General features: G+C 36.0%; 1 protein-coding gene across 1 annotated transcript; it reads right to left on the reverse strand.

The window, feature by feature from the left end:
- Positions 1-15: 15 nt before the first annotated feature.
- On the reverse strand, positions 16-26,040 carry LOC107718938 (rho-related BTB domain-containing protein 2-like). The gene is made up of 10 exons (XM_016526190.1): positions 25,746-26,040; positions 21,552-21,753; positions 21,238-21,359; positions 20,411-20,596; positions 16,817-17,769; positions 14,394-14,512; positions 7,005-7,155; positions 3,941-4,029; positions 1,406-1,511; positions 16-1,167 (listed from the first exon to the last, which is right to left on the reverse strand). The coding sequence occupies exons 1-10, from the start codon at positions 25,805-25,807 to the stop codon at positions 959-961; spliced, it is 2,199 nt and encodes a 732-aa protein (XP_016381676.1). The 5' UTR covers positions 25,808-26,040; the 3' UTR covers positions 16-958.
- Between the last annotated feature and the right edge of the window lie 1,575 nt (positions 26,041-27,615).

A 27,615-nucleotide genomic window follows, 5' to 3' on the forward strand; every position in this document is an offset into this window, starting at 1 on the left:
CGCCTAGAACCTAGAACCCTGCCCTACTTTTTTTTTCTTCTTCAATAATCCATTTCACTCAGATGTGTGTCTCAATACAGAAGAAAAGGTCTGTTGCTACTTCACTGCAACTTTAAGTCTTGTACTTTGCCAGTAGTGTGCATTTTTAATGTTTATTTCCTGGCCCTGTATATTTCCATTGTAAATGCCTTAAAGTGCCAACGATTATCATTTTCTGTGTTAAGCAACATTATGCCAGATGTTATCAATGGAGCTTAACTCACACTGAACCACAACATGGCTATGGACTGATCTGGTTCTGTGGAGTCACGTCCACACGCGGCCCTCCATGAACCACCAACCTTTAAATGTCACATTAATAATACCTTTAGATGTTGAACGGTGGACACCATTTGAATGTTGAGAACGTCGGTCTGTTGAAGTGGTTTGATTGTAGATTACCAAAACAATGAGGAATTCGTGTTTGCTGGTTGCTCTAAAACGTTCCTGTGTTCTCGTCCTTTAGAGCTGAAAAGCACTTATTAGAATTTCAAGTTATGAATATGTGCAGTCCTGCCATGTATTTTTCTATACAGGTGAAGATATAGTTATGTTTGGGGAACCGATGCTGAGCAAAGATTGTCTTTAAACAGCAAATTGAGCAGCAGTCTACCACCGCAGGAAATGATGTCACAGGAGGACGTCAAAGCTGACATGATTTGATGAAAAATCCAACCAGTAAAGTAGAAAGACTCAACAATGTGCTTTTAGTCAAAGCCTTGTGTTGCTTTGACTTACGTTCTCCATCCTGTTTCATTTTTGCTTGTTCTTCAGCAGCTAAAAGCAGGGCTTGAGCATTTTGCTTAACAGGAAATGTAAATAGGTAATCTTATAGAGTTGAAAAAGGCTATCATTCCTTGTTGTATGTTTATATCCCACATTTAGGGCTGTTTGGTGGGTCGTGCACCCTGAGAGCCAATCAGATGACTGCAGAGGAACCAGGAGAAGATGGAGAATTGGAGGACGGTGAAGACGGTAGATTCCAGAAGAGCCACTTGCGTTTACACTGACGCTTTTGGTACAGGTAATCTTCCTTCTCACGCTCCTTGCGTGCCCGCTGGTAGTGATCTTCTTCCTTCAGATACCACACCGGAGGCCAGCGATGTTTCTCAAAGTGCTCCAGGTTTTCTGCAGGATAGAATGAGGCCATGACACTAGCTTAATGCAGAAATAATTTCAGTACTGAGATAACTGTTAGGTTAGGGGTGTCTGCCACACTGAATAAAATTCATTTTTTTAAGAGTGACAAAAAATAATAATAATCAAGTCTCAGTTTTATAGACTGTCATGTCTCAATATTAATTTTGAAGCTAAAATGAATATTGAAGTGTTGGCAGTTATACTGATCTGACGGCTGTTGGATTACCTGTAGATTTGGCCTTCATGTCACGAGGGAATTTGCGACAGACTCTGTTGTAGTTGGTGCAGATGTGATGGAGGCACCAGTCAGTCAACTGTTGAGCACAGTGGAACTAATGGGAACAATAACACAGATGAAAACACTATAGAGAAAATCAGACATTTTGAGATGCTTCCCCTCCTAGACCCCAAAACAACTAGTCTATTTGGTTCCTAATCACTCCAAAAACATTGATTCTTTATTCATGCCACTTTGGCAATGTACACACTGTCAATTCACCTTTTAGTTCTTAATCCTGTTCTGTACACACACAGTTCAGTCATTTACTGGAGTGACAACCGCATTCTACAGCTGAATATTCCTGAAAAATGTAGTTTATTTACAGAAATTCTATGCAGTGTGTACAGAACCAAACTGAACAACTAGTTGTTAATGACATATTTAAACGTGTATGAGAGTTGTGTCTCTCTTCTGTATGTGCAGTTCAAGAAAGCAGGCAAAAAGGTACGAGCCTTGACTCATTTGTGTTGCCAGATCCTGCAAGAAAAAACAGCAAACAAAAACAATCCCTAACCTAAATATATCAAAATGCTTTATATATGTTAAAGATAGATAGATAGATAGATAAATAGAACGACAGATAGATAGATAGATAGATAGATAGATAGATAGATAGATCTACACCGGCACTGACAGACGCAGACCAACTCCGACAGTCACCAGATTACAGCATGTCACTTCCCCCAATAAACGCAGATTCAACATGTTCAGTTGGTGAAAACAAGCGCCGACCAACATCAACAGATGCCGGATGACAGGGGTAACAGACTGATCTGACAAAACTCTGTTGCCATTTATCTGCGTTTGTCAGTGCACTCTGAATTGGCTTTAAGTTCAAAGTCAATTGAATATCTTGTTAAATATATTTGATATACAGCTACTAGTGTTGCACAGTACTAAAAAGGTATCTTGATACCCTGTTTTAAAAAAACGGTAAAATTCCGCATTTTACTAGTAACGGTACTTTAAAAATGCATTTTATTAAGAACTGTATTTCCTGAGTTGCGTCGACGTGTGACAGCAGGACAGTGTGTGTTCAGCACTCTGCTCCACTCCCTGCATGCACAGTAGTCGTGCCAAACTTTATATATCCGTGCACCGCAGGACTGCTTAAACTTACTGACAGTTTAAATAAGGATAAGAAACATGCATAAATGAGAAAATAAAGCATGGGATGTGCTTGATGTTAAAAGTAGTTATTAAGTGCATTAAACATTAAAAAGAATCATGCAGTACTCACGCACTATCACATACCCGACGCGCGCATGGAAAGCCGCCTCTCTTACAGACAGCATGCGATCGAGAATTCAGATCTCTTTCACGAGTTATTGCACTTCAACAGTCAAATACACACACAATTATGATAAAATGCCAATCTTGTCTTATGACTTAAACAGCTGAGAAAGAAAACGTGTGTGTATCAATAAACTGGATCCGGGCAGCTCTTAAAGTGACAGCAGGCTAATATTCCTGTTGCTGTCTATATCTATAATGTTAATCAAACAGCAAAAGATTAAGACAGATCACTCACTTATGTTGACTGACTAGCTTTAATAAGGATCAATGTATATTTAATTCATACAGTTAAGATTATGCAGTGCTTTATTTTTACATTTTGATCACTTTATTTAATTTCTATATTATCTCTTGCTTGAATGCTACTGTTAAATAGACATACTTAACCAAAAACAAGTTTATTTCATTTGTGTCTTTGTTTTATTGTATTTGTCCTTTTGTTTGTTACTTGCATCTATGTTCTTATTAATAATAACAAAGATAAAATAAAATTAAAAAAATTACTATGTCATGATATAAATTGTTATCCTGAAATAATATTTCTCATATCTTGAAATACAATTTTGGTAATATTTCCCACCTCTAGCTCATTCCCTTAAATATCAAAAGAGTGTGTTTATTTTGTTGGTACACATGAACTTTTTCACTTTTTCCCAGTTTGATGGGGCAAATGAGGTCAATAATAACTGTCTAAGTTGGCTTTATCCTTTTAGCTAGCTTACCAATGTTGCAAAGGTACATACTTGTAGGTTTGGTAGTTGCTCACTATAGTCCTGTGTAGTGGTACTGCCATGTGATTTTTATTCTTAATTTTTTTTAAAGGGGGATGAAATGCTCAAAAAGCAGAGCAGGCACACACTGGTCAAGTGAAATATATATATATTTTTAAATAATTAGATAAAATAACTATAAGCTCCATTTGAATCATCTATTATTCAATTACTTTTCCTGTTGTTTTATGTTTTTGTCGTAGTAGTGGTTCAGTAGTAGTATCGAGATATTTTAGTCAGGTATCATATCGAAGTCAAAATGTTGGCATCATGACAATACTAACAGCTACTACCACAGGATAATGTGAAAGGTTTGGATCATGCTTTACAAACAGTCATCTTTGGGGGTGCAAAGGAGATAGGATTTAATTTGACATGGGTGCATTTTCATTCTGTCTGTCAATGGTATGTTTACCTGGGCCATGTCCAGATAGAGCAGAACATCTCCATCTATATCAGCTCCCATCATGGCAGCTTCTGTCAGTACCTTCACAGTGTACAGCTCTAGGACAGACACACAAAAACTCATAAAAACAACAGAATATGTCACAATTATGTGTTGGTTTGCATTATTTGTTAATAAATGACTTGTTAACATTTTACAATAAGGTTCCATTTGTTAACATTAGACTAGCATGTTGCCAAGCTAATGGCCCAATAATAATACACGTAAAAATATATGGCACACATAAATATTAGGAATAAAAATAAAACAAAAATGTAAAAAATGAAATATAATTACTAATAATAATTATTGATAAAATCTAATATATTTTTATATTTTTCCAGCATGTTATATTTAATTTTTATTTTAATAAGTTTATTTTAATTTGCAATCAAAATTGTCACATAACTTCCCCCATCTTGGATTCATTTTTTACTTAGCTCACCTCAGTACACAGTCAAATTGCTGCTTTTAAAACTTGGCGAAAACTAGTCAAAGAAGCCATCATAATTAAGTTGCTTACCATTTAAAACAGCCTCCACATTTAAAGTGCTATGATCATGCCCTACAACACAGCTCCCTAGGTTTTGTAACAGAGCATGATATCTGCCCTTTCCTTGAGTTTTACAAAAGCATTTCCCCTATGTAGTGTGTAACAGATCAGCATTGCTGTAGGATATCAGACCGAATCAGACAATCTAAGATTTGGTCAAACATGGCTGAAACCTGAGGAGCCCAGAATTCCACAAGAGGCCCAAGACACAGGATGTCGTAAATCAGATCCTGGCCCCAAGCCTGAACCAACTAGCAGCTTTGAGTAGCTCACAGCATTTAAACAGAAGAACACTTATTGACAATTCCAAGGAGATTGTCAATTTTGGGGCAAGTTATCAAGAATAATGGCCAAAAGAGATGCACAGCGTGACCGTCACATGGTAACCAGTGATGGCAATCACGAGCTCTTTGGATTGACTTCTCCCCCCACCTAAGACAAAGAACAGGCAGATTCCTTACAGACATTTTAACCTCTCTGGTCTTCACAGAACGTATCCTTATGTTCAGAGAATGGCACAGAAACTGCATTTCCATGTAAATATGCATCTAAATGACACTAAAAGGACCTGAGCAACTAATCATCTCCATGCATAACTCCATATCATGTATGTAACCTACATGTGACTTATCAGGTCTTAATCATTTATTGTGTATGTATTTTTAATAACTATTGAATAGCTTAATGGTTCGTATTCATATTTGGTATGTATGTGTTTGAATCTTCTTGCTGGAAACGTTTCTTCCAATCAACTATTTGTCAAAATTATCATATTCTTGTTATAGAAATCATGTCCAAATGTATACTCTGCCAGAGCGGGAAAAACGCGGACCATGTGAATGATGAGATAACAGTTGATTTATGAATGGGGAGGAGGAATATACAACACCCCGAGCAACGATGACCTCTAATTGGTCAAAACACCATTTGGGAGGTGTCAAACAGCCTGGTTTAAATACTCAGCAAACCATCAAACTATGCCTTTTGTCTCTCTCTCGCGCTCTTCCTTCTTGCCTTTTGAGCCTTGTTGTTTTTCTTTAAATCATGCTTCTTTAGTTTTGAGCGTGCTCTGGCTTACACGCCATCTCCTCCAAAACCATGAGGAGAAACGCCACCTGGTCTCGTCAAACTTTACTTCTATTTCTTTCTTTAGTTTATTTTATTTTCCGTTGAGAGTTTCGTGTGTTCCGAGTTAAGTTTGCCGTGTCTCCGAAAGAGTGCCGTCTAAACTTCAACTGCAGACCACAGCTCCGCGTCGCCAGCCAACGCCCAATCACTGGCTTCCCAAGACTGAACTTCCAGCCAATCAGCGACCGCGGGAAACCCCTTTCGGCAACCAGACAAGGAAGGGAACCCCGCACACAAAGCAAGTACCTCCAGATTCTAGCTGAACTGGTGCATTTAATATGAATTTTCACCTCATTGAGGAACTCAATGCGAGGGTTAATTAAGTGATTGATGGTTGTTCAGATCTATGCAATTGCACATATTGCTGTAAACTTGGGATTTCACATTTTCATTCTCTTAAACTAATTATTTCCTCACTTTCTGTCTTTCTGCAACTTGTGTGAATGCGTGTGTTTATGTGTTAGATTAGTTTATATGTCTTAGATTTATCCAATAAAGTCTTATTCATATTGAAAAGAGAAGTATCTTGTGTTTTGTGCTTACAAGTTAATGTCTTAAACTGCCGATCTTGTTACTGTGCTAATTACTAGTGTTTTCACTATATTTTGGATATAAATATCCATTGCAGAATTGATGTCATACGGCTCGTTCACTGAATCGCTGGCTGTCTCAGTGATCAGCCGTAAAACAGTGATTCTGTCCAAATTCCCTTACATATTATTGGTGGAGTTCCCTTTAAAATCTTAAATGATTCCCTTTGAGCTAAATTGACCTGTTTCCCTTACACTGCATTCAAAATATCATTTTCTTTTAAGTTTATGCATTTCCTGGGATCTGAACCCAAGACCTTGCCGTTGTTAGTGTCACGCTGTGCTGTTTGAGCTACAAAGGAAGATTATCATATTACGCAGTTTGTTCAATAAAGTAAACCCTTGAACATATTTTTCATAATGATCTCTTGATCTTCAGCAGAGCAGTGAATCATGCTCTGGATTGCCAGTTTTGCCATGTCCACTTGTTATAAGCGGCTTTGAACGAGATCTGTTAAAATGCATGAACTTAATAAATGTGTACCTTTAATGCAATGTATGTTACAGATAGGCCATAGAGAAAAGCCAGTCAATGTCCGAATTGGCTTCACGTCATGCCTAAAAACACCCTTTTTAAACATGGTAAAAAATCACTGTAATTTGCAGTCTGAAGTGACATTATGTTTTAGTACAAAAGGACATAGTGTTATTTTCAGTCACTGTCTCACTCCTCAACACTGGATTTGGTTGCCTGCGGAGACCAGACTGTTATGTGCATTATAGTCTCAGCAATAACAGTGTGTGTGCAGGTATGTTTGTGTACCTGTAAGCGCTACCAGGTGAGGAAGACAGAGACGGTTTGCAAGTACAATGAGTTCCATGGCATCCAGATCTGGGCGAGAGCAGAAGCAGCCAGTATAGAGATACTCCAGCACAGCACGCATGCAGCTCCGTGCAGTGTTTGGAAACAGCACCTGACAAAACATGGCAACAATCTCAAAACTGCTTTTTTGAGGGGAAAAAAACTCAGTTTTACAGTACCATGCAAGAACAGTATGATTAGAATCTGCTGTGTTCATTAGTAAAGTCCAACTTTGAGCATTCTCTAGATAATTTGTCAACATTTTTAATTACAATGGGGTCCAAACTTATTGCATAAGCACTCCATCTTTTCAATGTCTAAGTATCAAGCTGCATGAAATTGACAAGTTTGTATAAAACCTCATGTTTACATTCTTCAACATAATCCAAAGTGCATCTTAAGCTTCAATGGAAGCAAAATCATCTGACCATCACATGATCAATGACACAAAACTACATACAGTATTTGATTAGTGCCCTAGAAATTATGCTAAATCTAACAATATATTTATTTCACCTTATTATTTTCCTGTGTTTATTTATTTATTTTTTAATCCTAAAGGTTACAGTTTATTTACAGGTTCAAATCTACATTTTTAAATCTTAAATTTTTAATGTGGTCTCAGACATTTGGGCCCCATATTTTTATTTATTTGTTTCTTTATTTAACAGGGGCAATACACTAGGCATTGTTACACACAGACAACCGATGCTGTGTACATAGGGCATATAGCATAAAGTTACTTTGCAGTCCCCATCCCTGGTTAGGCTTTTACATAAAATCAAAACATTGAAATAAAAAACAGACACAATCATCAAAAGAAACAACACAAGTACAAGTGCACGTGTAAATACAGATAACTATGTGAGTATATGTTGTACCTAAACAATCAAACAATGGCATATTGACATACCTAAGCACATAAATAACTTCATACAAAGTCGCAAACATAAAATGTAAATTATCCTGCGTACAGAAAGAAAATGTAAACTTAACCAGCCTAAATAAGCCTAAGGTACTCAATGCTCACATCGCTGTAAAGATTTCAGCCATTGTTTCAGCTTTGTAGAGAAAACTGTGAGTTCTGATTGCAACTTTAAATCTACAGGCATGCTGTTCCATAGATGTGAACCTTTCACTGAAAAGGATGATTGACCCACAGTAGTTCTGCATCTCCAAACTCTACAATTCCCACTTACTGCCCCTCTGGTCTTTGCCCCATCACTACTGTATTTTTGTATCAACTGACAGATTACATCAGGGTCAAGGCCATATATGCATTTAAATGCTGTTTTTAAAAATGAAAACTTACATTCTGTCTGTCAATGGTATGTTTACCTGGGCCATGTCCAGATAGAGCAGAACATCTCCATCTATATCAGCTCCCATCATGGCAGCTTCTGTCAGTACCTTCACAGTGTACAGCTCTAGGACAGACACACAAAAACTCATAAAAACAACAGAATATGTCACAATTATGTGTTGGTTTGCATTATCTGTTAATAAATGACTTGTTAACATTTTACAATAAGGTTACATTTGTTAACATTAGAGAAAGAATCAAGTATTTAATGTTGTTTACATGTCTGTCTGGTGTTTTAATGTTTAAGCCATGTCCAAATTCATCAGTCAACACCATTATCTTTGCAATGTACCAAAAAAGTCCTAAAAATGCAGTTTGAAACCGCCCGTTTGCTACTGCAGAACATCTCCATCTATATCAGCTCCCATCATGGCAGCTTCTGTCAGTACCTTCACAGTGTACAGCTCTAGGACAGACACACAACACTCATAAAAACAACAGAATATGTCACAATTATGTGTTGGTTTGCATTATTTGTTAATAAATGACTTGTTAACATTTTACAATAAGGTTCCATTTGTTAACATTAGAGAAAGAATCAAGTATTTAATGTTGTTTACATGTCTGTCTGGTGTTTTAATGTTTAAGTCATGTCCAAATTCATCAGTCAACACCATTATCTTTGCAATGTACCAAAAAAGTCCTAAAAATGCAGTTTGAAACCGCCCGTTTGCTACTGTCACAAACATGTAAGCAAAAGAGTGGTGTGACGTCAGAACCTGGAAAATGAATTTGCCACTGGTTCCTTCGTTTTAAGGGGTTTTATAATGTTTTTTTTTAATTTATGAGAAAAGCCTGTGGTCAACATAACTTGACAACATTTGACGTTTTGTCCTACAACATAAATTGCACACACTGATATCCCAAACTGTCTTATCACGTTTTCAAAAATAAACAAATTGCTTTAAAATTCAAGTTTTCGGTATGGGTGTGTGCGGTTTACGCTGTAGAACAAAACGTCAAAGTATCATCAAGTTATGTTTACCAAAGGCTTTATTTTACTCAAAAATTGGGACGAAAAAAAAAATCATAAAACCCCATAGGAAAAGCTCGAAGGAACCAGCAGCGAATTAGTCTTCTGGGTTCTGATGTCATACCTGCACCACTCAATCCCGTCATCTTGCCGGGCTTTTCACAAACGTTTCTACAGAATTATGTTGTTTTTTGGTTTTTGGTTAGGCTTTTACATAAAATCAAAACATTGAAATAAAAAACAGACACAATCATCAAAAGAAACAACACAAGTACAAGTGCACGTGTAAATACAGATAACTATGTGAGTATATGTTGTACCTAAACAATCAAACAATGGCATATTGACATACCTAAGCACATAAATAACTTCATACAAAGTCGCAAACATAAAATGTAAATTATCCTGCGTACAGAAAGAAAATGTAAACTTAACCAGCCTAAATAAGCCTAAGGTACTCAATGCTCACATCGCTGTAAAGATTTCAGCCATTGTTTCAGCTTTGTAGAGAAAACTGTGAACATTTGACGTTTTGTCCTACAACATAAATTGCACACACTGATATCCCAAACCGTCTTATCAAGTTTTCAAAAATAAACAAATTGCTTTAAAATTCACGTTTTCGGTATGGGTGTGTGCGGTTTACGCTGTAGAACAAAACGTCAAAGTATCATCAAGTTATGTTTACCAAAGGCTTTATTTTACTCAAAAATTGGGACGAAAAAAAAAATCATAAAACCCCATAGGAAAAGCTCGAAGGAACCAGCAGCGAATTAGTCTTCTGGGTTCTGTGAAAAGGATGATTGACCCACAGTAGTTCTGCATCTCCAAACTCTACAATTCCCACTTACTGCCCCTCTGGTCTTTGCCCCATCACTACTGTATTTTTGTATCAACTGACAGATTACATCAGGGTCAAGGCCATATATGCATTTAAATGCTGTTTTTAAAAATGAAAACTTAAAAAAATGATCAAAACTTCACAGATAATACTTTTGAAGGATTTGACAATTATGCCATTTCATTGGTTTCTGATGCATTACTTTTAAAGTTTGTTTGTATAATGACATTACAGGCTTAACAACTGATTGTTAATATTGCACAATAGGTCATATGTGAAAATATCATAGTGTACATAAGCATTTGAGCTGCTTTAAGAGATATAGCCTACATGGTCTTATCAAATAAAAACAGTTCAAATGTGTCTTAATAGTATTGGAGATTTGCTTAATATGGGCATCAAACTTAAGCATAGAGTCTACAATGACACCTAAATATTTAAATTCACTCACTTCCTTGATTTCCTTTTGGTCAATTTTGATTTTAAATACACGCTGTAGAACAAAACGTCAAAGTATCATCAAGTTATGTTTACCAAAGGCTTTATTTTACTCAAAAATTGGGACGAAAAAAAAAATCATAAAACCCCATAGGAAAAGCTCGAAGGAACCAGCAGCGAATTAGTCTTCTGGGTTCTGATGTCATACCTGCACCACTCAATCCCGTCATCTTGCCGGGCTTTTCACAAACGTTTCTACAGAATTATGTTGTTTTTTGGTTTTTAACGGTCTCAGATGGGGAACAGGAACATGGTTTGTGTAACATTAGCGACACATTATTAGCTGTCTGATAATGTGGTCAAGACAAAGGCTAATGATATCAATTACTGTTACATGTTCAACATTAGAGAGTCATACATAAAATGCAGTCAGTTTCTGGTTTAAACATAAACTGCTGAATTAATCCAGTATTGCCACTTGCCATTGTGTAGCTTTTACTTTTACATGTGATTTGAGTGGAGCCGGGGACTAATTTGCATATTCAATAGGTCCGCATATACTGAGGTAAAGGGTGTAGAGTTATAGTCAAGTCATTTAAGGCATGAACATTATTTTCACAGGAAAAGTTTTAAATACTGTATGCTATACTGATTATCAAAGATGAGTTTTAAGGGATTAAATAGGTGCCTGCAGCTGTTCCATTATTAAATAACATTAACAAAGATTAATAAATACTTTGTTAGTTAAATCATTGTTAGTTAAATTTTTCTTAATGCTTGTTAACTAATGGGTCCTTATTACAAAATGTTAGCAATAACTCTTATATATCATATTATTCATTTGTTCAAATGTTTATATTACATATTTGGCAGGCACTTTTATCCAAAGCGATTTGCACTGCTGTACGATATCAGACCGAATCAGACAATCTAAGATTTGGTCAAAACATGGTTGAAACATGAGAAGCCGAATTCCACAGGGGCCCAAGACAACAGTATGTTCATAAATCAGATCCTCGCACTAGCCAGTCTGAAGCAAGCCTAACCAACTCTTTCACAGAACAGGTTTGTATAATGACATTACAGGCTTAACAACTGATTGTTAATATTGCACAATAGGTCATATGTGAAAATATCATAGTGTACATAAGCATTTGAGCTGCTTTAAGAGATATAGCCTACATGGTCTTATCAAATAAAAACAGTTCAAATGTGTCTTAATAGTATTGGAGATTTGCTTAATATGGGCATCAAACTTAAGCATAGAGTCTACAATGACACCTAAATATTTAAATTCACTCACTTCCTTGATTTCCTTTTGGTCAATTTTGATTTTAAATACATCCAGCACTTTGTTCTTTAGTGAAAAACACATTGAAACCATTTTGTTATTTAAAGTTAAACAGTTATCCTGCAGCCACTGGAAAACACTGACCAGTTGCCTGGTTAACAATTCTGCAGCCAGATGATACGTTTCTGCTGTTACATAAATAAGTGTGTCATCTGCATACATTTGACAACTAACCTTCTTTCAATTTTCAGGTAAATCATTTAACTTATATATAAACAAAAAAGCAAAGGACCCAATATTGAACCTTGTGGTACACCTATTTTGCATTTTTGAAGTGATGACTTCACACCACGAATTTTAACAGATTGCTGTCTACAACCCAGGTATGATATGAACCAGTTTAGAGCTTGCTGAGAAAAGTTCATTTGTTTCAATTTATTTATGAGTACTTCATGATTCACAGTATCAAAAGCCTTTTTAAAGACAAAAAATACTGCTCCCACTACTTTTCCTTGATCCAAACTACTTTTTATGCGATCTATAAAATGACAAATAGCCATGTCTATTGAATACTTTGTCTGAAATCCAAATTGCTTAGAGTTTAAAATATTTAAACTTTACAAGTAATTAATTCATTGTTCAGCCATTAACTTTTCTAAAACTGTGGAAATTACTGTGATAATTGAGATGGGTCTATAATTACACACCTCATCAGTCTCTCAAGACTTAAAAACTGGGGTCACCACAGCTGTTTTAAAATTGTGTGGAAACTCACCAGTTTTAATAGATAAATTTACCAAATGAGCTATTGGCTTTACCAGTGTTGCACTATATTTTTTAATAAGAGAAGCATCTAAACCAAATATATCTTTAGCTTTTGAACTGTTTAATTGATTAATAATTTTACAGATTTTATCTTGATCAACCTGTAAAGTATAAACATTTCTTACTACATCATGTGATAAACAAACAATTGAAATTTGCTGCAAGTTCTTCTACTGATTTAATAAAACAGGTTTTAAATTAATTAGCAATTTCCAAAGCATCAGTACTGACCTTTCCATTTATATTCAGTTTTGTTATGTCCTTACTTTGACTGAAGTTCTGATTGGTTAATTTATTCAAATGTTTCCAAATAAACGAGTTATTGCCCTGTGAGTCAGCAAACAACTGCATGAAATATGATGACTTTGCTTTTCTCAGTTCACTAACCACTTTATTCCTTAAACCTTTAAAGATCAATATATCTGTTTGTAGTTTTGTAGATATAGATTTTTTTCAGTGCCAGATCCCTATTTTTCATTAGCTGAAGAATATCATTATTTATCCATCATTATTTACTTTTAAAGGAACATATAAACTTTTGGACTGTATTTGCAAGTGTGTCCATCAACAAATCACAGCACTCATTCAGATTATCAATTTGATATATACTCTCCCAATTTATGTTATTCAACTCATTTTCAAACTGAGATATTTACTGCTTGGAAATTCCAATTTGTGAATTATTAGCTCTGTTCCAAAAAAAAAAAAAAGCTCTGAAATAATTGTTTTGTTAATTCTATGACAATCAATATCAAATTATGATCAGACAAACCTGTTAACAAATTATACATTTTAGTAATACGCTCTGGTATATTTGTAAAAGTGTAATTATCAATGTTTTACTAGTTCGGGTGATTCTTGTGGGGCTTGTTATCATTTGATGCAATTTATATTTAGATGCTGGGAATACTAATTTGTATTGATTATATGTTGGGAATATTAATTTGCATTGATTTTTCATACTTGGTAAGCTTATTTATTATTTTGGATTACTAGATATAGCATTAGAAATGAAGGGTTGAAACTAGATCAATCCAGATGTTAAGAGGAATATTCTGTTTGTCTCTTGTTATTTCATTCTAAGAAAAAAAAAGTCAATAGACTGTTCAACACAGTCTATTGTGTTATTTTAGTATCACTGAGATACTATTATAGTTTTTCATATTTTGTATTTGTCTTATTTTTCTATTTTTGTTTTAATTTTGGTTAGTTTTTATTAATTTTGTTGTGTGTTTTTGTTATTTTTTTTCTAAATAGTTTTTATTAAGTTTTATTTCAGTTTTAGTTTTAGTTATTTTAGTATAATTTTTGTATCACGTTACCTTTTCATCAAGCTCAAATAAAATAAATTTAAGGGTTTTATTTTATTTATGGTTTCTTATTGCTTTAGTTTTAGTTAACTATAATAACCCCGATTCAACATCACTTAAATGTCCCATCAACACTACTTGCTTCAGATAGTACAAAATTAAATCACCTCTTCCTTTTTTTTGTCTCTGCCTATTCTTTCCAATTTCAATATAACAGTGTTACCATTAAAATATACACCACAAATGTCATCTTTAAAAGCTCAGTGTTCCCAGTGGTACTGGTTTAGTCTTAATGTGAGTGCACTGTACCTCTTTTGTACAACTCTCCACAAATGGTCCACCAAACATGGCTGCCATCCAATCACAGCTTGAGATGAGCAGTGGTTTATGGGCCATAATGGTACCATCATCCAATCTGAACACCACATCTGCAGCAAAGAACAGACAATCTTCTGTAGCTTTTCAAATCACTGTTATAATGATATATCACATCTATCTCATATAAACATTCTCCACTCTCTGGTAAATCAGCATACATAGCGATTCCGATGCTGAAATGAAGTGAACACTTACTGTTGACAATATTTACTATACTATTTTACTGAAGTTAACTAAAATCATCCCTTGTTACAGTAGATCTGAAACTGACACAAGGGGAACTACCACTATTGTTATGTGGACATGGTCCAATCTTAAATTCAGACAATATTGGACAATATCATCTTGACAACTTAAAAGGCACTTTGTGACAGGCTCAATATTACATTCCACTAAAGCTCAATCATAGTGCTAGAGTGAAGGATAAATAAATAGAAATGCTCAGTTTATGTTTGGAGAGGGAAAAGCTCGGTCAGCATTGCAAGACAGCTTGATGTCCTCCAAACCCTAAGAGTGCTGAAAAACACAATACATCCACACCGGTTCTCACTACCAGAAGAGCACTTATTATGAAACCGAAATCCAGCTGACAAAATATGCAGGCTTGTTTTTTCTCTCTGGGGGCGAATAATTGAGCTGAGAGCTGAAGTAGAGGGGAAAATAGCTTGAAGGGACATTCTGCTTGAGCGCATCTCACATTTGAGAAAAAAAATTGCTTTGGTTATAAATAATGCTGGGCGACCTTCCGCTAGGAGGTACACTGTACACCCAGCATGTGCAAATACCAAAAACGCAGAAGTTTGCTTTTCAATATACAGCTGACAGTATAATTCTACACAACACAGAAAGGTTGGGGTGACAAATAGTGACATTTACAGGAAAAAGGGCGAAAGGACAGCTAAATTAGTCCCATCAGTTGTCTGAATGCTAGGCACAGTTAGTGTAACTGACAGAAATACAACAAATAAATAAGGTAATGTAACACCTCCAGTTCTATTCGTACATCTCAGGAATGGGAGGTAGGCATGCTAACAAGGACGCTAAAGACTTAAGCTCCTAGCATCAGTCACTAGTGCGCGTGGAGTGTGGAGTGGAGTGAGGTTTATTCACACAGCTCTTACTAGCTGCCCCCCCCCCCAAACCTCACTCCCATCCGGGTCACGGCACCAATATAGCCCTTCCAGTTCTACTCACACCCCTCCAAGTGGGATTCGAACAGGCGTCTGCATGGGAGGCAGTTCGGTAACAAGGATGTCAAAACTGTCCTCCATTATACTAACAGTAATACATAATGCACAATGCTAATCACAGTTCTCACAAACAAACAGAGATCTACAGATTTTTAAGACTGGGTGATATATTGAATATTCATTATATATCTGTGATCATTTTGCTGCATCTTGAATATTGCAAAATTTTAATGCGCCATTAGGTTTCCTAAAGTTTTTATTTCCTAAAGTGTTTTATTCTTTTTTTTTTTTTCGCAAATCACTTCAAACTGTCCTTTTCAATGAGTTAATTCAAAACCCTGATTCAGCAATTTGTTTGTATTACTCAAGATCACCCAAAAATGTTTGTGAGATCTGTGTGGCATTGCTTAAAATTTTTTACTCCTATTTTTCATATACAGAAGGTTTTATAGAAGATATGTCATTTTGCCGCATATAAATGAAAATTATTAAATATTTTTTTTATATCATTGAAAGAAAACTGTCTAGAAAAACTGTGTGAAAGCATTCCCTAAAGTGTTTTATTCTTTTTTTTTTTTTTCGCAAATCACTTCAAACTGTCCTTTTCAATGAGTTAATTCAAAACCCTGATTCAGCAATTTGTTTGTATTACTCAAGATCACCCAAAAATGTTTGTGAGATCTGTGTGGCATTGCTTAAAATTTTTTACTCCTATTTTTCATATACAGAAGGTTTTATAGAAGATATGTCATTTTGCCGCATATAAATGAAAATTATTAAATATTTTTTTTATATCATTGAAAGAAAACTGTCTAGAAAAACTGTGTGAAAGCATTCCATCTAACTAGATTTTTAATGTATTTGACTTATTTCATGTACCTTTTTGAATGGCAACATTTCATTTTGGTATTCTGAATAGTTGTTTGGTTGAAATAATGGCCTCTAAACTTTTCACCAATTTCAGAGCAATTCCATTTTTCAACAGTCTTGAAATTTACTCTTAAAGACAGTTCATTTAATGTAAAAGCAGTCATGGCAAACTAGATAAAAGCCCTAGTCCACCTCATTTACCAACTAGTTGCTTTTTGGTTGACTTGACTATCATCCTGGCCCATCCCTAATAACTACAGTACCAAGCAAACATACAGTTCACATGCCTCTCACCAGAGAAGGTCCCTTTGGCCAGACATTCTTTCACTCGATTGGTGCGTCTCACGTGAAAGGCCTTGGAGATCTCCTGATTCATGAAGGCCTCATTGTTCAGGATGTTAGCCACCATCATACGCAGGTCAAACACTTCCAGCAGCTCTGCGATGTGGGCAACCTGCATTAGCTCCTTCTCCCGCTCGTCTAGTTTCCCTGTATACAGGTACCGCAACACAGATCGGAATGGACCCGGCTGCATTGAAGGGTCCATGTGCACAACAGTAATTTTTCTAAGGTTGATGGTGACGGGGTCATCCACCATTTCTTCTTGGATGCTAATAAAAGCACGACTCAAGGCAGGGAGCAGACGACCACGATGATCTCCGTCACCTTTTAGAGTTCCATCACTGGTACAGGCACGCAAGTTTGCTCTATCTTTGTCACCGTTACTTTCACAAACGTCAAAACTAGCTGCGCGCATCAGCAAATCACGGCCAGAAAGCGGTGGCCCTCGGGGTCGTTCTCGCTCCCGTTCGGTCTCCTCAGGGCCCCGAGGTTCAGTCAAGAAGAGGTCGTAGAACTTGGAGGAAGATGTGGCAAGGTAGATGCGGTGAGCGAAGATCCTCTGCCGTTCCTGAAGGACTAAGATGACGTCGGCACAGAGCGGGTCCTCCAACAAGCGGCTAGGGTGCTCTTCTATGTTAGTGGGAGGGGCGGGAACGGTGATAATGGGTGGAGGGGGCTTAGGGGGAAGGAAGGGGGCTTGGAGAAATGGCCTTTGAACGTTTCGTAAATGAGACTTCCAGAACTGCAGATGACGACGAGAAATGAGGGCTGCACGGATAGCATTGTCGAAAACATCCTTAACCCCGAACTGAGCAACTATGCTGGTCTCATAATAAGGGACGCCTAGTTCTTTAGCCACCTCACGGCCTTTCTCTGGCGCCAATATCTCATTGGATTTAATGGGTCTGAAACAAAAAAAAAAACAGCATGATACTAAATAATTAGCTTTCACAAAAATGACCATTCAGTCATCATTTACTCACCCTCATGTCGTTACAAACCTGCATGATTTCCTTTCTTTTGTGGAAAACCAAAAGACTTACTCTTTACCATACAAGGAAAGTGAATGGGCAAAGACCAGGGGTGTCCATTCCTGCTCCTGGAAAGCCAACGTCTTGCAGAGTTTAGCTCCAACCAGCTTCAACAAACCTGTCTGGAAGTTTCTAATTACTGCGTCCAAAAGCTGAAAAATGCTCCTTGCGCATTCTGAGGTAGAAATGCAACAAGGCACGTCCAAATCCTACGATCTGTCATATCCTGTCTACTGAGTTACCTTTATCTCATTGATTTCTGAAGGCAGCATAAATGTGTCATTTAGGGATGGGCATTTTTCAAAAATATTGTATTCGAATATTTGGGCTCATAAAAAAATTAATTTATTTAAATTATGTTTAATGAGAAATACATTATTTTTTAATAATCAAGTTTTTGTCGCCATTTCTGAACAAACTTATGATTAGGCATTGTACATAAAAATGTTCTACAACAAGGTTTCAAGGTTTTCTTTTAGTTGAAAATGTGTGTAAACATATATATATATATACACACACACCAAAAAAAAAAAAAAGCATTCAAGCTCAAGCAAAGCAAACAGAAAAAATACAGCAGACCATGCCAATTACAGTACAGGACGTACATACACTCGAGACGGCATATGTTATATTGTTTCACATGTTAATGTTGAGAAAAACAATAACATCCACATGCTCGGGTGAAAGTTGGCTCCTCAGTCTGATAACAATAAGAACGCGTGCAGACAGACGTTCTAGAGACACAAAGATAACGGTGTGCTAAGCAAAGTACAAATACAGCGCTTTGTGTTTTCTGTTCTTAAACTCTCCCTCAAGGAAATTTAAAGGAAGCATATGTCTCAAGATCATTGGCTATCATATAAGCTCTCTCCTCGGCTCACTTGGGGTGCATCTGCGCTTATCTGCAGTCGTGAATACAGTGATTGACAGCTGTCTTTCCTCAGTCGACCAGTGTTCATGTGATTTCTCATTGTGGTGGTGATATTATGATAACTCAGTTTCACTGATTCATTTGATCAAAAGTAATTCCAAACTTTGCGAGGCAGACAACGACATTCTGTGATCAAATACAATCAACTTGTTAACACGCTCCACAGCGCCACCCAGTGCATTTAGTTATAACTGACTTTTAGTTTGCATGCATAGGATTTATCATGGATTCCCTGCATTTACGTCCAGCAAAGCAAAACAGTAAAATTTGATTAGTGTTTTTATTTTTCGAATAATAATTACATATCGAATATTCGACTAGTTGTGCACACCCCTAGTCCTTCAATATCGCCAGGGTCGATATTGTCCCCATCACTTTTTTTTAAACATCTTGAGGCATGTTTGTAACTAATGCAGATGAAACATATCCAGCTGTCATTAGTTTCTGTTAAATAAGATGCAATATGGCGCTTGAATCTGTTGTTTTTGAAATCATGCTGAATGTTCGTTGCCGATGTTATTAATGTTCGTTTGTGGCTCATGCACAGACTTCACACACAATCTATCGCTTAATGATGTTGCTGAGACTATCTATTCATTCCGGTTAAATCGCAAAACAAAAGAGCAGAGCACAAACGTGTCCCTGCTCTTGATATACAATCGCTGATGAACATCTTTGATTTTAATGAGAAAAAAAAAACTATACAAGGGCAGATTAGAACCCAAAACCTCTAGCACACTTATGAAAACTCTACGTCTAGACTGCTTAAGAATATGAATATCCAATGCATATCTATGTATTTATTCACTGACGTGAATCTTGGGCCTAATAATGCATTTTAGCGTATTATGTTTAAACATGAGTTCTATGTCAATGCATTAAACTTAGTGTACTCTTGAAATATGATTTCTGGACATCGCAATTGTTATTGTACATATCTGATTTAGCATTATATTAGCAATTTTAGTCATTAATCACTGAAAATCCTCCTCCACCACTGCTCTCAAATCGTATTCATGTGTTATTTATATGACATGTCAAGATACATTGCAAAAGTTGAGGGTACAACATGAGGGTAAGTATATAATGTCAGAATTGGAATTTTGTATTATTTTGTATTATTTTTTGAGTGAACTACTCTTTTAAAATACTGTTATAGATATCATAGACAGTAAAATGTATGTTTACAACAGTGTTTCTCAACCCAGGTCCTTAAGGCACCCCAACACATTAGGTGTGTTCGACTAAAAGCAGCGCTGTACAGACCAATCGCTGTATGACATCAAAGTACCGCTAGAGCAATTCGAAAGCATAAGGAGCCATCTGCTCTCTATAGCTCTCACAGTACTGCACAGCGCCGCTTCAAGTCGAACACACCTATTTTCAATCTCCTTCTAAACAAACACACCTGAATCAACTAATTAGCTCAATTGCACAGACTCAGTCAGATAAGGGAAACATCCAGAATGTGTACTGTTGGGGTGCCTCAAGAAACAGTGTTGGGAAACACTGGTTTGCAACATACAACTGTTAAATTTCTAGCATTAATGGCTTCCAATAGTTGCGTTTGCTGTGGTAATTTACCTGGCCAGTGGGCGGCGAGCTCTGTTCACTGCCTCTAGGTCAGCATACCGCAGGTCTAGCTGGCAGCCCACTAGGATAACAGGAGCTCTGGGACAGAAATGCTTGATCTCAGGGTACCACATTGTCCTCACATGGTGGAGCGAGTTCGGGTTTGCAATGGAGAAACACAACACCACCACATCAGACCTGTTAAGAAACCAGACACAACTCTTTAACTGGTTAAAACGGTTTTGCTTGGTAACCATTTTAGGGTCACCTTTGACTTCTGCACAATTTAAGCTTATCTGTGAGAGCAAGGTTTAATCTGATACAGTTCTGTGGAATTTGACATGTTTGTGGGGAAAAATGAGTATCTTAATGGAAGTACTGTTGTACAAAGCTCAAAAACATTTAATTAGAATAATTTTTTATATATATTCCACATAAAATGTTTTGTCCCGTATTTACTCATTTTCATGTTGTGATTTTATTTTTGTTTTTTTACGCCAACATTTTTCATTACTACTACAGGTGTAAATACCTTCACAAACCTTCACAAAATGTAGAATAAAATATGGGGAAAAGGACAACATTAAAAATGAAGAAGAATTTAAAAAATACTTAATCTTTCATAAATTAGTATAAATATACATGTGGATATATGCACACTGTAATGGCTAATATTGCCCACAATCCATTGCACTTTGGTGAAGGATTCGGTTCAGAACTACAAACACAAATAAAAAACATTCAAATTAAACTACAAACATGGCGGATGTGTGCGACCCGATGGATAAGTAGAGAGGTTTAGATAAAAGGGTTTGAGTTACTACTAATCAACATTTAACCTGGTAAAAAAATAAATATATATATATATATATATATATTCCTTGTGATGGTCACCAAAAGTGTCCCAGAGACGCAAGGACACGCTGACATCATCCACCACATCTCTGGACCTTTCTAGAACCTGGCCGGAGAGACATACCTATCACATGCATGGAGATTTACCCAAGAAACCGCATACAACACATTTTTTTACATTTTATCAGATTATTAATTAGGGAAATTATAGAAAGTGGCATCCAGATGCATCCAGAAACATCCACGTGTTTCATATACTTTTTTTATGAATAAGAATATGACAGTAGGCTTTCCTCACCTCCTGGCAGACTCTGTACTGATCTATTGCCCAAACAGTGGGCACATGTGTGGCAAGTAGCTGGTACTGTGTTAACGTCGCATTACAGGCCCGGGCACAGATAAGCCGGGTCTTTCCAACTGCGTTGTCTCCAACCACCACACACTTGATAGTCTCCACATTTGGCCTCTCATAATCCATGTCAGAATCCATAAAATGATGCCTTTTACACACACACACAAATAATAAATATAATATATAAAAATATTTATAGCTGATTAATATATTTAAAATAACTTTTAAATATTTAGAAAAATATATAAATAAGGAAAAACATTTCTTGCCAAGAAACTACTACAGATGCACAAAGACATACAGTAGATGTGAATTTTGGTTGATTATTTTATCATTGATAAGCGGGTCAGTGACGTGGTCTTTTTTTGGTCCTTTTTGTCAATCAAACAATAAACAACAACAACAAAAAAAGCAGTTCATAGATACAATGACATTTCTATAATGATTTAATTTGGACATTTTTGTAATTTAAAAATTGTTACTTTTTTAAAAATGTCACGTTGTTTTAATTCTTATGTTTAAGAATTAAATTTCATAACATTTAAATAATAAAAAAATGTAAGTATTTAAAAAGAAAATTATATGTGTACACTCATGTGTATTGCAGGTGCAAAGGTAATATGTTTTATTACTTTTTACTTGATAAACCACATGAATTATTAGAGTCATTAAATTTATATATTTCTTGAAAATTGCATTTTTCCCTGAAATCAACCAAAACAGGAATACAAAAATTTAATTTCTAAGAACCTGGCACATAAAAAAAATTCCAATCTAATAAGCAAATTCTCAGTTATTCTCACTTCTTGACTTCCTCCATTCAGCCCACTAAAAGTGATCTCTATAATTGTGGAGATTCAAACCGACCTGATTTAGCATGTAAAGCAATCAGAATGGCAACATATGAAATCAATAAGGAACTACAGCCCTACTGTCTCTGTATTGATGCCAGTGGCAACTAACGAGGCTTCAGAGCATTTTAAAGTTAGCTGCCTGTGTGTTTGAGTGCACTGAAAGCTCTTGGTAAGGTACACTGGTCCCTTGAGTGGGCTTCATTTCAGTTGTGTACTAAATTTTTAACTTCTGTGCAAATGAATTAAAGGGGTCATATGATGCGATTTCAAGTTTCCCTTTCTCTTTGGAGTGTTACAAGCTCTTGGTGCATAAAGAAGATCTGTAAAGTTGCAAAGACTAAAGTCTCAAATCCAAAGAAACTGGGTCAGCTGGCCTATCAGAGCACACTGCGCTTGTCAAAGGAGGGGGCTTTGTTGAAAACGACGTGTTTGAGAGAGGCGGGGCATAGAGGACCTACAATAATGTACAGTATTTGAAAAATAATGTGTTTTTTGAACATTAAAGCATGTCAACATATTCTGTTACACCAAATACACAAAATAATGATCTTTAAAATAGCATCATATGACCCCTTTAAACACTTGCAGCAACACAATAGGCACACAGTAGGTGTTTCAAAAAACAGTAACCTTGTAAGTTACTGTATGTTACTAATTATGTAAACTTTAAAGTAAAAAAGCATCATTCACATTCAATAGGCCTACATTGAAAAGAGTGCACAGGATATTCTTAAAAAAAGTAACGTTTTGTCTTTCACAGAAGAAATAAATTATAGTTTGGAATAATATAGGGTTAGTAAATGATGACAGAAGTTTCAGTTTTAGGTAAACTATAAGTGAGTGATTTTTAATTAAGCTCAAAGCTGTTACCAGCGTCACCATCACAGAGGTTTTAAAAAGCTGATGGGGTTACTAGCTGGGTGATCACAAAAACAGAGGAACAGATGCTAATGATAAAGTGCAGCTGGGATGAGATGTTGTCATTGTTGTTTTTGTCCCCCTAAATTCATCCTGTAAGAGATGTGTACCATTAAACTAGGGTGCATCCCAATATGTGTATACTTATGCACCATTCTGTGCAGTTTTTAATATAAAGAGTATTAGTAGTGTGTTCAAACTGAAAATTAAAAAAAGAAAAGTACAAAAGTGCACTTTAAATCCATAATTAAGTTTTAAGTGTTTGTTCATGTTTTTGTTGCTGTTACGTGACGTAGCGGTGTCTGATCAGGGGTGAGACGTGGGCTGATGACATCATCGTTTCAGAAAATATACGGATTCGCTGCCCACACGAAAACGCAAGGGCGGCGTTTTCAGATTTATCCACTCTGGGACCCGGTTTAAAAAAATATCGGTTTCACTCTCCCAAAACGCCGGATCCGTGTGGACGAAACGCCTATACGATACAAAATGTATGCGTATACAGCTAAACGCGTCTACGTGTGAACGGGGCATGAGTTTGACACCCCTGCTCTAAACCTATCAATAATAATAATAATAATTATTATTATTATTATTTATAAAATATATAAAATAAAAAGTATTCATACTAAATGTTATCATATTTTAAATGATTAAAAAAATTATTGTTGACAAATAGGTAAAACCTATTGGTTGGAAGGATAGTGGCAAAGATTGGCAAAGATTTAAGATGACAATGAATTAGTTTCACTGTGATCCTTAAATAGTCTTTCAATGTCATCTAATGATTCTTGTTCAAAATATGCCTGACTAGATATTTTCGTATATGAAGTATTGTTCAACTGAATGACATAGGCCTATAATAACGCAAATACATAGGACAGGTTCTAAGGGCAGAATATAATATATGGAGAAAAAAATATAAGGCTGCATTAAACTTTTATTGTTTTAATTCTTGAAAGCCCCACACATTATCAGATAATGGTCACATAAACATAGCTATATGGCATATAATCAATATATAATCAGTATGGATGCATTAGTCCATCACTCAGGGTTATTAAGACAGTTAATCATCCCATCATTCAGTGTTAACTGATAAAGTTATCAAGTTACAATGATGCACGCTCACGTGACTTAAATATTGATTAAATCAATTGATTCAATCCGATTTAATGCCTTCTCTAAATACACTATCGCAATCGCCGTACGTAGCCTAATAGTGCTGGCACAAGCATTCTAAACTCTAGATTATGTCGCTCGCAAATAGATAGACTGCATTAAGAAGTATTCAAATAAATATAAATAATATGAAGTTATATAACAGACACTGGTGTATTATTACCTCGTGTCTTGAAAATGGAGGTGGCTGGTATAGCGGCACAGTCTTTGGTTTCCAAGGAAACGAAATTTACTCCTCCTCTTCTACTGTACCATGAGCCCCTGTTATTAATGCAGCGTTATTCCACTAATCAAAACGTAAATGGGTAAAAGCGTAAAATGAAGGAGCATCTTCTTAAACTCTGTCCGATGACCGATGAAAACTGTCCTACTCACTCAAAGTTCATCTGAATCGTTACGCCTTTCAAGGGATATATTATAAAGTAGCTACCACAGTGTTACCTAATGATTTACGATAGGCATATTTGCTAGTAAAGATAGTAAAGTTAAACTTCCAAAGGGTGGTCACTTGAACAATTTTATTTATTTATTTATTTGCGTTTTATTAATATTTATGTACACATTTTATTTTATTATGTATTATTGTTAGGCTATAATTATTAGATATTATTAAAATACTTTAAAATAATACAATTAAAAATTGAAATACATAAATACATAAAATGAAATATTTAAATATGCAAAAATACTGTAATATAAAAAAATAAAATGAAATATTAAAATGTACTAAAATAAAGTAATATTATTTATTTTTACCAATTAAAATGTATTTTACATATGCTAATTCAGTTTATTTATAAAAGCAGGTTATGTGTATGTGTGATGGACAAATTAACTAAAACACACAAATTGCATAATTTGTTTTTGGACGCTCGAATGATATACGAATGATCTTGTCTATCCCGTTTACAGTAGTAGCTTATACATCTGCCATGTAAAACGACATTTATTTATGATAACTCTCACGAGAAAGAAAAATTTGAAAGCAGCATCGATTGGATTTTCTGAATGACATAAAGCGTGTTCACCGCCTCTGCCTGCCTTACTTCAGGCTATTATGTAACCGCTGATGTCTCCTTGAGAAATGACACTTTAAGTGTAGTCTTAATAAATAACAGCGACGTAATGTCCTCATAAAGCAGTAAGTAAATAGAGTGAGACACACACAGGCTGCGGCTGCTCTTACCGCATCACAGGGAAGTGCTGCATCGGCTCGGCCGATATGGGGAAGCGACAGAAGAAATGCATCGGATGTGGCTGGAGACTGAGGAAAGCTGGAGCTCAACTTCATTTTCGAATCAGGAATACACAGCTTGGAATCGCTGCCGCCAATCAAACCGCTTACGAGTGAAACTGATCTTTGTTTCTCAAACGCCATCGGATGAATCGTTGAATTTCGGCTGTGGCTGTCAGGCAGCGGGGCCGGACAGACTGCTCTTAATGTTTCCTCATTTACCGTACGAACTGTACAACACAGGCACAGCAACACCGCACTGGCCATTCACTGCACACATACAGACACAGCAGTACTTCTCATTCACTGTAGTCACACACACACACACACACACACACACACACAGACTCCTTCTTCACTTCCTTTAGCAAGGGCTAAATTCAATCTCTCTTTAACAATGTGACACTGGATAATGAGGTAATGTCTGTGTTTCCTACGATTTTTAAGCCTAAATCTAAGGGCCTAATCTAGGTTTAAAATTAAGCACTACCTGATTAAACAATCCAGATTTGATACATGTGGAAATTTTAAGTACAAAATATGACACTATAGCCTATAATAAAATAGCTATAACCAAAAGCTTCAGAACATGTTAAAACATGAACTACAGACTGTCTAGTGTCTGTGTGCATATTTATAACATGACAAACAATCCTTATTTAAAGGGTTATTCAAGGTTAAATCTAAATTTAAGACATCTGAAGTAAACCTTAATTGTTTGTATCCCATTTCACTTCTGAAATTTGACATAGTATTTCCATATAAAACAGAATATTCAATGACAAAATTTAGACTGTGTACACTGTTCATAAAAGCATATGCTGAATATGTGCTATAAATAAAAAGTGCTAAAAACAAATAGTTTCATAAATAAAACGGCAGTTGAGATGGTATTCTTTATTGATATGGAGTAGAGGTAAACAGTATTTGATACATGTCATGATTTAAATCAGAATCAACAAAATCATCTTTGCAATGCAGATGTAACATACATTTAGCAAATAAAATATGAAATTGTGTTGGGAAAAAATGAAATGCAATTTGAAACTAAAACCAGCAAATCATGAGTCAGTCAGTCATTCAGTGGTTTTGCTGTGGCTTTATTTGGAACAATTTGCAAAATAGAGCAAGAACAGACATATTGTGCCTAAAAAGTAAATCACTAAGCGATTTTTGCCAAACGATGTTGATATTTGAAAGCACCATAACAAACACGCCCATACCCCAACAGGACCTCGCCCTTATTTTGATAACTCAGCTCTACATGTACGTACACAACCCTGGCAGCGACAATGGCGGAATCTGCAATGCCTGCCGGCCGCAGTATATTCAAGAAAAAGCCATCACAGAAAAGTTGTGTGAAAAAGCAAAATAAACTTAACTCACCTATCAAGAAGAAACAAAGCAACCTCAGCGTCCGATTCCCTTCTCGCTCCTTGAGTTTCTCCACCGCTGGAAAGCTGCTCCGATATTTACTACCTCTTCCCTGATCGTAACCCTTCTTTTTAATGTTTTGTTCCTCCGAAATGTTCCTCTTTTGTATCTGCCTTCTCTCACTATCTAGTCGATCTGCTAATATCAGTCCTTAGCATTCTCTTCTCCCTATCATTACTAGACACACCCCTTACTGCTGATTGGCTGCGAGTGTGTTTTGGGACTCGGCCCGACATTGTGGTTAAAAGCGTTTTTCAAAAATCGCTTAGTGCACATTTAATGTTTTGGCAAAAATGGTTTTAAATCCATCTTGAAAGCATTTCAGAGGGCATTTACACCTCTTTTCACAATAAGATAGCTATCTGATCAGAGAAAATACTTTAAGTGA

Source organism: Sinocyclocheilus rhinocerous, unplaced genomic scaffold, assembly GCF_001515625.1.
Source record: "Sinocyclocheilus rhinocerous isolate Xijiao unplaced genomic scaffold, SAMN03320098_v1.1 scaffold373, whole genome shotgun sequence".
NCBI classification, from domain to species: domain Eukaryota; kingdom Metazoa; phylum Chordata; class Actinopteri; order Cypriniformes; family Cyprinidae; genus Sinocyclocheilus; species Sinocyclocheilus rhinocerous.